The sequence below is a fragment of the Haliotis rubra genome, unplaced genomic scaffold, assembly GCF_003918875.1.
Source record: "Haliotis rubra isolate DU_JTF1 unplaced genomic scaffold, ASM391887v1 Scf222, whole genome shotgun sequence".
Taxonomy (NCBI): domain Eukaryota; kingdom Metazoa; phylum Mollusca; class Gastropoda; order Lepetellida; family Haliotidae; genus Haliotis; species Haliotis rubra.
Window position 1 is genome coordinate 734,939 of NW_025766248.1, and position 12,851 is coordinate 747,789.

Genomic DNA, 12,851 nt, shown 5'->3' on the forward strand with positions numbered 1-12,851 from the left:
TCCACACTGAGGGCAGTATCACTGGGCCAACAAACAACTTATGATCAACATTGATGGTCACATATCCTAAAGTTAGACAGCCATATTCAGCTGATATCCTTTTAACTATACTTTGATGCTGGGTCCAAAGCCATATGTTTGTCCTAAGAGCTCACTAATGACGATCAGTTGGTCACGTGTGACAAGGCTGACTGTGTTATTGTGCTCTCATGGCACTGTTCAGCAATCAGTGAATCACTGAGTTTTGCCTAGCCAAGGTTCAACTGTTTGTACTGCCATAACAGAGATGGAATACTCACTCTTGTAACCTCATAGAGACAAAGCAGTTACATCCCTTTCCATAAGTTAAACAACACACTGTCAAACTGTCATCAGCTGATCCCAATAGAAACTTCTAGATAGCAGACAAAAAGTACAAAATCTGGAGACATTTTACTACCATAGCCTCTATTTTCTCTTCTTTTACACAAAAGGTGAACACGCTCTTGTTACAGCATGAGAGAATAGTGAACAGTATTTCAACTCTAACTAGGCTGATAATCAGAGCAACTCTGGGTTTAAAGTCAGCTCAATTTGGGAGACACCCAGTGACTCACCTTGCCACCACTGGTAATCTTGTTCTTGATTTTCTGGAATATGCTGGTGTTCTTGTCAGGGAAGTGGACAGCTTCCTCGTCATCTTCCTCTAGCCCGCACGACTCTACCCCCGGCAGTTCCCCATCACGCCCTCCAGCCGTCTCCACAAGCTTCATGTACTTGTATTCCAGTCTGAGGAGGAACACACAACATGGGGTCACTCAGGTCCTGACAACTCAAAAATAAGACTAAGGCATGTCCAATACAGCTCTTATCAGGGAAAGACAACATAGGCTTACTCAGGTCCTCCACTATGGAACATAAGCATTGCTATGAGAAACCCCTGGCAATTTTTCGGCAGATTATGTTCATCCTATCTTGTTAAACTGATGATGACAACATCATGACACCATGTGGAAGATGTTACCTCTTGTTCCTCTTCCACAGGTAGACGAGCAGCAGCATCAACAACACTCCAACACCAATAACAACTGGTAGCGCCACCTGGACCTGTCAACACATCGGCATGGTAACATGTATCACATTGTCACGGTAATACAAACAACACTGGCTTGTAACATGAATTATTAGCAATATTCCAGCAATATCACACATTGTACCCATGTGGGTAAGTGAACCCAGGTCTTCAGCATGACAAGCGGATGCTTTAACCACTAGGCTACCCCACTACCCATTATGGTAACATGAACCATAATGGCATGGTAACATGAATCATATAAGCATGGTAACATTCACTACATCCATACAGAAACTACAACCACATCATCATGGTAAGAAAACAGATGGTGATGTGAAGAACTTGTGGCAACAGTTTTATCAACAATGCTGCAAAGTTCTAGCAATTTTCAAATGTAGATGAAATAAGATGTTCCTTAGTGATCAGTGACATGACATTTTCATCAAATGGAGGGAAGATTCACTCCGAGACATAGTTTAAAGTACACTATACAAAACACATGCCAGGCATGTTCCTGAACTCTAACTTGGCATGGTGTACTTGTACAGGACCCTTCCCAGATGCAGCATCAGAAATGTGGCTCATTTGGTTTTGTTTTCAATGCCTTATTTCACTGTATATATGCGTCAATCTGAGTTTGACCTGATGATGAGCAGATCTTGTCACACCTAAGAGAGACAACTCTACTGAGGTAAATAAAGCATCTTTGACGATACTAACATTTCATAACTCAGAGGTTTACAATCTATCATTCATATAGTCACAGCAAGCAGCCTGGTAGTAGCACATAAGAGATTTAATAGACATATCATTGATATACTCATGACAAATAGGATGCTGCACAGAGGGATTCAGATATATCATTGATATACTCATGACAAATAAGATGCTGCACACAAGGGATTCAGATATATCAGTGATATACTCATGACAAATAGGATGCTGCACACAAGGGATTCAGATATATCAGTGATATACTCACGGCAAATGGCATGGTTGTACATTTCTGCTTCATCTGTTTGGGCTTGTGGGATTCACTCAGCAGGCAATGTCTGCACATAACAGAGTTTATCTCAGAACAGCTCATTGTTGACTTTCAAACTGGATCACTTACGCAAATATATGACTACTTCTATCTTTTCAAGGTCTTGTATTTCAGGTGATCTGACACCCATTAGAATGGATTTTTTCCGATTCAATAATACTCTACATAAGCTGTTCCACTGATAATTAGCAGCACAAATAACTTTCATTCAAACACCTAAACAACATTTCCATGTATAGTTCCGTCTCCTATTCTCGCGGTAAACACCACTGAGATCTCTGATGCGTAACACTTAGAGATTGTTTACATCAACGACCGGTAACTAGGAAGTGGCCCAAGTCTGCAAGTGATCAAAATCTTGCAATGTCACGACTATTGGTGAGTTTATAAGCTTATACCAACTTGGACATATAATAACTTTTTCCTGCCCTTTCACACTCCATAATGTGACTTCATCGTTATACCGAGTGAATAGGAGAAAACTCATTTTGTAAATGGCAGATGGCATTGTTTATCACAAGTGGTAATTCACCTGATGGATCTAGCAGCTGATAGATGCACATGTTAGAGGAGAAGGCCCTTCATTTAAAAACAACAAACATTCATACGATAAGAACGGTTTGTGTTATTTTTTCAGCCGATATCCGTAAGTACCGCAAGAATAGGAAACGCCTTCCAACATACAGTAGACTGTTCACATCATGAAACATGGACTGACCTGAGATTCCAAAATGAATAAACTTGGAACCAAATGGGGAAAAAATATTTTGTTCTGAACTGGGATATAAAAACAGCTGATTTTCTTAAACATTGTAACATTACATTCAAAGCACTAAGGTAAAAGTCAACATTAAAACCTCTTCTTCTACATTGGTGTGATGATCAGTGAAAAAAGCATAACATAATGAGGAATGTTTTCACTGACATTTGTTGCAGATGGGACTGATTAGGTCAAGATAATCCCTCATCGTATATATTTCTAGCAGAATACTTACTTTGGAGGGTAGTAATGTATGGTCTGTTCCCCCCGAATACATTCTCCATTGATCACTTCAGTAGTCTTCGTCCCGACAGATGGGGCAAGCATGCTGACTCTTCCACACGAAGTGGAAGGTGCAGCCATCGCAGGTGCCATCGGAACATTTGGGGGGCAGGTCGATGACGCCTTGCAGGTCCTGCTTCACGTCACATCTCAGACTGATGATGGTGGTGCGGCCCTCGGGGCAGGCTGGGGTTGACCTGGCAACAATGGAGACAATCAGAGTCTGCCTGATCTCTCTTTTACATGCATATCACAGCAACAAGAGCACCGGACAAGAGGATTTGTTTTACTTTGATGCTCAAAGAAGCATTCAGTAATATTCCAGCTATACTAATAGAAAAGTTAAGGCGAAGCTGATTGTGTCACATTGCTATGAGACCCATGAAGATCGGGGTTAGAATTGGTCTTCAGCAATCCATTACTTTCACAAGAGAGCACCAACAGGATCGGGTAGTCAGGCTTGCAACTTGGTTGACACATGTCACCTTATCCCTATTGTACAGATCAATGCTCATGCTGTTGATTACTGGACTGTCTGGTCCAGACTTGATTATTGACAGGCCACCACCATATAGATGGAACATTGCCGAGTGCAGCCTTAAACACCAAACAAACAATGTGTCATGACACATCCAAATAGGAATAAGCACGAATTGGTCTTCTTTCTTGAGCAGGCTATGATGGTGGCCTGTAAATAATCATATCTGGATGACACATTTTAGTGACTGATATCTTTACCCATCTGGGTACAAGGAAACTCAACAATTCACCAAGCTCCATGCATTTAGTCAGCATGTACAAACAGCACAGATTGCTGGTGACTGGAATCCCTACACAAGGACAGTGAGATTGAATCAGTTCAAAACAGGGTTCAACAAGAATTGGCTTCATAAATGTTCTGTGGGCAATCATATCAAATCTTGTGTTCATGCTCTAGTCTAGGCATGAAGAATAAAGCTTTAACACTAAGTTGTCGAGGCATGAAGAATAAAGCTTTAACACTAAGTTGCCCTGTTTTGCTCTAGTCCAGGAGCTGCTTGTACAGAGCAGTCTTAGCGCTAAGACTTTCTTAAGTTTATGCTAGAGTATGGGAGCTATGATAATCATAGCGCTAAGATCACTCTGATCAAGTTTGCCCAGATCAGAATAACCACCTCACATCAAACATCATTTCAACTAATTATCATTTCTAATCTACTTACTGTTCAGACTTGTAATGAAAATGAATATCCCTTTCTAAATCTGAAAAATAAGCAAGAAAATGAATGAATCAATGAACATATTTTTTACGACAAAAAATTTATCAGTTTCTGGCTATGCACAAAATAGCCTAATATCTTGTCCCCTCAGTTTCCTCACCATATCTACCAGTTTGTTTGATTTATAGTCTTATTCTTAAAAGTTGTCATTTCATAAAACAACATGCTTTGACTTCTGGCCACAAACCTGATGCTTAAATCTAGCAAAATGTCTTTCCATTTACTTACACCACATTTCAACACTAAAACCTACAGGAAATGATGAAAAAGATGAATTGTGTCAAGTTGACACTGACCTTCAGGTGATGCAGGGAAACCCTCCTCCTTGAAGAGGTCTGCCATGCTGCTGTCGTTAGACACAATCTTCACCAGGTGGTCCCCGAGACTGAAACCATGACAGTGAGGGCCATCATCAACAGCTCACAGCCAGAACAGGAAACGCGTCCATGTGATGGAAGCATGCTCAAGCATGGATCTCTTACAAGGGCTCAATTAAAAGAAATTAAACCTACTTGCACCCAGTGCAACCTTATGTAATAGCCTTGTTGCACCAAACAAAAAAAGGTTGCACATGCTACTCAGAATCAAACTCAAAGAATGACATAATTTTTCATTAGCTCATGCTCAAAACATAAAACAAATTAACAGGAAACAGTAAATGTATCTTTCAGAATGAACATATCTACTATGTTTATTTCCTTTTGTCATCATTTGGCAAAATGTTTAACAACTTGTACAGTACACAAAAGGATTGTATCGGAAAGGTCAACACAATGTTTGTCAGTCTCCCACCGAGGACCATGTCGTCAACCCCAACTCACCTAACTGGCTGGGTGGAGACAACAGGAGCATCTGTGTCCCTCTGGGGAACCAGGGTGGACCGACAAACCATGCCCTTAACATCAGTCGGCAGTCCATAGCTCTGAAACCACAGCATCACAGAGTTAAAACACTACAGATGATCACGTCCAGGTTGAAACTGGCAGCCGAGATGAACCATGCATGTTCTCTCATTGTTTTGTATTTTTAACACTGCAAACTTCAGAAAATTTCTCCATCAGCAGAAGTTGAATCATGAACAAATTACTACACAGTACCAGGTGCATACCAGACTGTACAATGCATGTGAATACAATACACTACAGGTTTTTCTCTTGTTCTCAATTGTTTTTGTGGATATGTTGACCAAAAATACTTAAAAAATTGAGAAAAAAAACCTAGACAAGTGTTTTAATATTACATCACTGCCAACCTGAATAAAGATATAAAAGAATAAAAAAATATATTCTAGAATCTTACAATGACTCCTTGTATTTTAAAAGTCAGTTATAAGTAATATGTACAGTACAGGGAGAATAGCGATTTGTTGTAATCACAGACACGTGTTCCACCACAAGCCCACATAAACAGATTTCTTGGTGGAAAATTCCACAAAGCAACTAAAAACATGATATCATGTCGGTTTTACTCTTTACCATCCACACCCACACCCAATTCTGAATTTGGGAGGTGTTTCTGCGTTATTACTTCGATATATGGAACAATTAAATCTTTTACTGTAAACCCTGTGATTATTTCAAAATCCCCTTGACTTTCCTTTATATTTTAAACATATAGGTGACTAAGCATGTTTAACCACATTGAACAGTATCTAAGTTATGAAGCAGCTTATCAGCTTAAGTTGGGAAGCAGGTGGCAGGCTGTAGACTAGTATGATGCTTAAAACAAGGTTAATAATCAGCATCTTGAGTCACAAAGCTATCGTAGCTCTACAACAAACCTAAAACCTTTACTTTAACTCCGACTTACTAGTGTTACAGCACTGTGATCATCTTGTTTAACAGAGCCTGGGGTTTACAATGGGAAAGCATGGCCAGGTTACCAATACTGGCAGCATATAACAGTATGTGGAAAGGAAGGTAACAGACAAAAAGAACAAAAGCAATCAGTTATAGTTAGGGGTGGGTATTGCAGAGCTTTTTCATATTCCGATTTATTGCGATGCGAAAGCATATATTGCGATATGTATTGCAATATATTGCAAGAAGTTTTTTTTAACTAAAACTAATTATCATCGAGTTAATGCTTGATTTATAAAGCAAAAAGACATCAAAATCACTGTGCTTGATTAAGCTTTAATAAAACCTTTTAATCATGACAAAATAAACAGGTAAATAACATTTGGTACAAATGAAACAAGGAAATATCAGAAGATTTCCGAGTGTTACGAAGTTTCCGAATGCAAGTTAAAATACCGGTTTTTGATTAGTGTATCGCAATACATATCGTTTTCATGTCTGAACCGGTAAATACCGGTAAACCGGTTATATTTCGCAGCCCTAGTTATAGTAAAATTGAGTCTCTGAATCCCAAATGCTTGTCAGTTGAACATCTCAAATATGACAGGTGTGTTTTGATAAGGACAACTTTATGGATGTTCTTTATTTGGGTGATGCGACGTTTCGATACAGATTGTTTTTTCGTAGTGAAGCAGGTATGACATACTTGCTTGTCAATGATAGAAGAATCTGTATCGAAATGCTGCATCACCCAAATAAAGAAGTTGGTCCTCCATAAAGTTTGTCCTTATCTGATTCACGAACTTCTAAACATGCCACTCAAAGAAGGTAGTTTTTGGTTTCGTACTAGCAACTAAACTGGTCTTCCTTATTACCTGCAGAATCTCATCTCAAGTCACATGTCCTCATCATGATGAATATTCCTAACGACAACAGCCAATGTGTCCTTTCCTGTACACTGCTCTTAGCATAATTTTTAGTATATTTTAGTGATATCACATGCACTTTTATTAGCTGAGCTTACTAGACCAAAACTATACCACATTCAGGTGTAGTGACAAGTCACAGTCAGTAAAAGCTTACTTTCATATATATATATATATATATATACACACACACACAAGTGAGTGAGTGAGTTTTAAGCCATTTTTAGCAATATTTCAGGGAGTGATTTTAATTTTATACTGCTTTTAGCAATATTCCAGCAATATCACAGTGGGGACACCAGAAATGGGCTTCACACATTCTACCCATGTGGGGAATCGAACCAGGGTCTTTGGCATGATGAGCAAATACTTTAACCACTACGCTATCCCACCGCCCTCCACAGGTCAAAGACTGGGATATAGGTCAACATTGGGCTAAAAAACAACAACCGAGTTACAATTTTGAACCTATATCTGTCAATTTAAACTGGCTATTGTAACGAATGCATCGTAATGCATGATAACACATGATCCAGCTACCACTACCTGTGTTGATGGCAACTGTTCCACACACAAGGAGGCCATGTTTAAGAGACTCCATACAACGTGCAGAAAAACAACAACAATGGTTTGGTGAATAGAAAGGGTGTGAAGATATCAAAATATGACCAAAAGAGATTTAATGAAACAATTTTTAGAATACATCAACCCTGGCCAAAAGACAGTACCCAAAATAAAGCAAAAGTTTTTTTCCATGTAGTTTGACAAAAAAATCAACGGAAGAAGGTTGGACACAGAAAAAGTGTCAAAGGGATTTAACAACAGAATAAGGATACATTTTACTGTACATTCAGTGGGGAACATTCAAGAGAAAATATATACATTTGAATACAAGAACTAATGAAACAACACAATGCTTTGTTGAGCATCTGTTGTGAAAGTACCCAAATACCATATACATCATGCAGTGAAGATAGCTGAAGATATGCCAGCAACTACCCACAGCTCCATCAAATAGAGCAGATAGCAATAAGGTAGAATTTAACATACTCCACCACGGCTCAAAATTTCTATGTCTTCAGATTTCTTGACCTGTGGGTTTAAATTCGTCAATATTTAAAAACACCTTACATGTGTCCCTCAAATGGTTTTGTCAGTATTTACAAGCAGCTTACATGTGTCCTTTACTAAATATTTTAGCAATATTTAACAGCAACTTCTCGTCAAAATACTACAGCAACTTACAAGTGACCCTCAATAAAATCTTCGTCAATATTGGAAAGCACCTTACATTTGTCCCAGAGTAAACATTTACTAAGTACTTACCGGTAAAAGTGAATGAGTGTGTGAGTTAAGTTGTATGCCATTTTTAGCAATATTCCAGCAATATCACAGCAGGGGACACCAGACAGTACTTAAAAGCTATGAGTTACTTAACATGATTAGACTGACAGTAGTTACAGATTTTCAAAACCATTTGTGTAATCATCATATCACACATTACCCAAAATCAAATCAAGACTACACAAACATCAAAATACAACAGTGTTATGAAATCTCTATTTCTTTATGCTTACTGTGTCGTGTTATGCACAATCACAACAATAGACTCTTGGAATGGTATTTTGAAGTGATACCCATAAAAGGGGATGGTGAAACTTTATGGATGTTCACCTGATGAAGGAGCAAGGGTACATTGTGTTCCTCATGTTACAGAAGATGACATCCTTCAAATTTTAATCGTTCAAATACCACATGAGACTCAACCTACAAATGTTCTAGAATCTGTCTAACTGAGAAAGTGTAATCTCAAATATAATGTAACATTTAACCACCTTCTACATGGCACTTTCCTAATGTTTGCAATTTGATATTTCCTGGTAATTACAGGTACCCAAAATGACAATATCTCCAAACACAAACACCCACGCCACCTGCTACCATATCCGTCATACATACAACCCTGGCAGCCCATCACGTTATCTATACCAACACAGACCTCCATGTCTTACACCATGCTATTGCACGACGTTGGACACTAATTCATAGTTTCCCAGATATATGCTCAAGAAAACATGAAAATGCGCTGCTATTGATTTCCTAACAGGTTGTAGGGTATATCTGGCAATGACATCTATAAATTGCAAACATAATGTCCGTTGTAGGATACTAATCATGCAGCAACAATTCAAACATTTTATAATGTTAACAGTGCTTCACAAACATCACACACGGTGCAACACATCGGACATAAGATAAACATGCACAAACCAGGACAAATTTGCCACACAGATAAGGTCTGGTAACTATGGGAAGTTCTACATCACAGAATAGTGACACCACTACATATTCCTATGAATCAACGCACTTCATAGATTCATGGTTTAATAGTTTAATACATTCTTTTTGAACTGTCATTCAACACTTAAAAGGTTTCAAAGTTTGATTTTCAAATGAACTTTCAATCGCCAGCTTGTATGTTATCTTGATAAAGAAAAGATTTGAGTTATTGTGCTCACCGGCTGATCGGTGACGTTGTTGTAGCAGGTTGGGAGTTGTGTAACCTTGTTACCACACAGGCTGATGTTGAAGCCATGGTAGTACTGGGTGCCGCTGGACGTAAACAACTTGTTGCCAACCACAAACTGGATGCTGGCAACAAACACAGAATAAATAAATCACTATCTGCTAACACAATCAGTATATGTTAATCATCTTCAAAGCTTGAAGATCAGAAGAAAGGCAAAAACTAAGAGATCATATGTATTTATGATGAGTGAGTGAGTGAGTTTAGTTTTACACCACACTGGAGAGAACTTAACTATAAGCAAGTGTGTAAACCCAACAGATCTTTTTCAGTCTTTTAACACTTTTCAACCTGAATTTGGTATTAAATTTGTACATAACATGTAAAAAGAACAAAGTCTCATTTTCTTAAATTCAGCAGATACCATCAATCATCATAATTATTGGGAGTTTCTGTATGTCGTAAATAGAGGTGAGGTGAGGTGAAATTGGGTTTAACGTCGTACTTGAGAATATTTCGCTCATATGACGACGTGCATGCGTGTGTATGTGTATGTGCGTCTGCTTGTACTAGCCCAGACTTAAGCTGGTTTTATAGTGCTAGCCCACTGAGATACCATGCCGCAGTGAAGCATGAATACCCCCCTCAGACACATTATACTGACTCCGAGCCGACCAGTCCTTGTTGTACCCATTAATGCTGAGCGCCAGGCAGGGACCAACAAGTACCATATTTTAACGTCTTTTGGTATGACGCGGTCGGGGTCGTAAATAGAGATGATCTGGTTGGCCAAAGAGGTGCCTCATCACACCTTGTAGCAAAATGTTAAACATCTTTTAGTACAGAAATACAGTAATCATTCGCTGACACATATCATGAACTGATATCCCAAAGGCAAAACCTACGTGTCAAGGTCGGAGAAGTCGTACACCTTGCCATCTTTTGCCGTAAACTTGCAGTCGGTTTTACACACTTTGCCTCCCTCAGCTTTCAGGCCTGACCCACACACCTTGCAGGCCTGCTTCCCCCAGGCATCGCTGCTGGACACCACAGTGTTGGGGGGCATGCCTTGCAGGACGTTGTGCTTGTGTCGATGTACTGCCCATCGGGGCATGGAATACACCTGGAACACAATCATATATTATGAGTGAGTGTGTATGGTTTTACACTATTTTTAGCAATATGCCAGCAATATCACCGCGAGGGACACCAGAAATGGGCTTCACACATTGTAGCATTGATTATGAATAGAGTAGCCCACCTTTCATACGATACAGCATCCTATACTGTTTTCCCAAATCAGTATGATAAAGTAAGGTTATGAGTCAGTGAACAGAAATGGAACAGTAACAGTCATAACATGGGAGTCAGGTAACTTTAAGAGGGAAGTCATGTTATTTGTCAGATATTTACTGCAGGCCATATTCAGGGTGTGTGTGACTATATGGGATTTGAACCTAAACTCACAGGATTCTGGCATGCCAAAGGGAAGCAACTGCATATTCCAACACCACATATGAATAGGCAAACTGTTCCTTTCATCAGAAAGATATCATGTCACAAACAGTACTTGAACGCCACCAAACAACACTGGTGTTACTTTAAGGATTTCTTTCACTGTTGAAATCATAAAAGACTGAGTGCAGAAATAGGGACTATAGATTTAATATTGTCAAACACAAAAAAAACAACATCATTCACAAACTTATTCCAATCCTGAAAAGAAGAAGTATGATGTATCCAAGACCTACGTGTTTTTGGCTGTTCCTCTTGGACAAGGTTTGCACTCGGAAGCGCCACCAGAGACAGTGTTTGTGACCTTGATGGAGTATATCTTGGCGATGTTGTTGAGGTACTCCTCGGGCTTGGCTTCGGGCAGGTTCTCCCAGTCATATGGCTGGAAGGCCCAGGTGGCTATCAGAGACCTGTTGCTGCGCACATTGTACCTGGAACAACCACACATAACTCACTTCAGTCCCGGTAGAATGCCATGTGCCTTAAAAAAAAATTCCTATTGTTGACATGTACCTTAACCTTGCTGTTGGTGGTGTGAATGTTCACATTCACAAAACTTAGAAATCTTCATATTGTATGTGTGTGTTGAAAGACAGTTGATATACACAAAGTAGCTTTAGAAATTCTGGATTTATGCAAGCATGCCAGAAATATGACTCACACAAGAGTCTCAGAAATAAGAATTGTGTATGTGTGTGTGCGTGCGCGCGTGCGTCGCGTCGAGCGTGTGTGTGTTTGTTTAATTGTAATGGATGCAAAATATTATACTTACACATATTCATTATTTTCATAACTTCCCTTCCATGATTTTGCTACTGAATTCTTCCCATTATCATCCTGAAATAGATAATAAATGTTAACAATGGTTAAAAAACAACAAGATAACTTCAAGATAGTATTTTGAGCTTCAGCAACTTTTACATTTTACAATTTACATGCTTCAAAGTAATTCAGACTGTACCTCTGTATCCCTTCACAAAGCAGCCTCAACACCTTGAACCCCTGGTTGCTATTGTACAAAGCGATCTTAGGAGTAAGATCATTGACCCCTGGTAACTATTTTACAAAGCAATCTTAGTGATAAGATCATTGACCCCTGGTTGCTATTGTACAAAGCGATCTTAGTGCTAAGATCATTGACCCCTGGTTGCTATTGTACAAAGTGATCTTAGTGCTAAGATCATTAACCCCTGGTTGCTATTTTACAAAGCAATCTTAGTGATAAGATCATTGACCCCTGGTTGCTATTTTACAAAGCAATCTTAGTGCTAAGATCATTGACCCCTGGTAACTATTTTACAAAGCAATCTTAGTGCTAAGATCATTGACCCCTGGTTGCTATTGTACAAAGCGATCTTAGTGCTAAGATCATTGACCCCTGGTTGCTATTGTACAAAGCGATCTTAGTCCTAAGATCATTGACCCCTGGTTGCTATTTTACAAAGCAATCTTAGTCCTAAGATCATTGACCCCTGGTTGCTATTTTACAAAGCGATCTTAGTCCTAAGATCATTGACCCCTGGTTGCTATTTTACAAAGCGATCTTAGTGCTAAGATCATTGACCCCTGGTTGCTATTTTACAAAGCGATCTTAGTGCTAAGATCATTGACCCCTGGTAACTATTGTACAAAGTGATCTTAGTGATAAGATCATTGACCCCCTTGTTGCAATTGTACAAAGTGA

The 12,851-nt window shown here is 39.1% G+C and overlaps 1 protein-coding gene across 1 annotated transcript in view; it reads right to left on the reverse strand.

The window, feature by feature from the left end:
- The window catches only part of LOC124277497 (endosome/lysosome-associated apoptosis and autophagy regulator family member 2-like), a 60,818-nt gene that overhangs the window by 4,910 nt on the left and 43,057 nt on the right, over positions 1–12,851 (reverse strand). Inside the window, 14 exon segments of the mRNA XM_046713201.1 lie at positions 597–768; positions 1,004–1,086; positions 2,037–2,106; positions 3,095–3,156; positions 3,158–3,338; positions 4,344–4,383; positions 4,697–4,785; positions 5,222–5,322; positions 8,176–8,217; positions 9,645–9,777; positions 10,558–10,711; positions 10,714–10,775; positions 11,404–11,598; positions 11,940–12,004. Of these exon segments, the coding sequence (XP_046569157.1) occupies positions 597–768; positions 1,004–1,086; positions 2,037–2,106; positions 3,095–3,156; positions 3,158–3,338; positions 4,344–4,383; positions 4,697–4,785; positions 5,222–5,322; positions 8,176–8,217; positions 9,645–9,777; positions 10,558–10,711; positions 10,714–10,775; positions 11,404–11,598; positions 11,940–12,004 (1,449 nt within the window).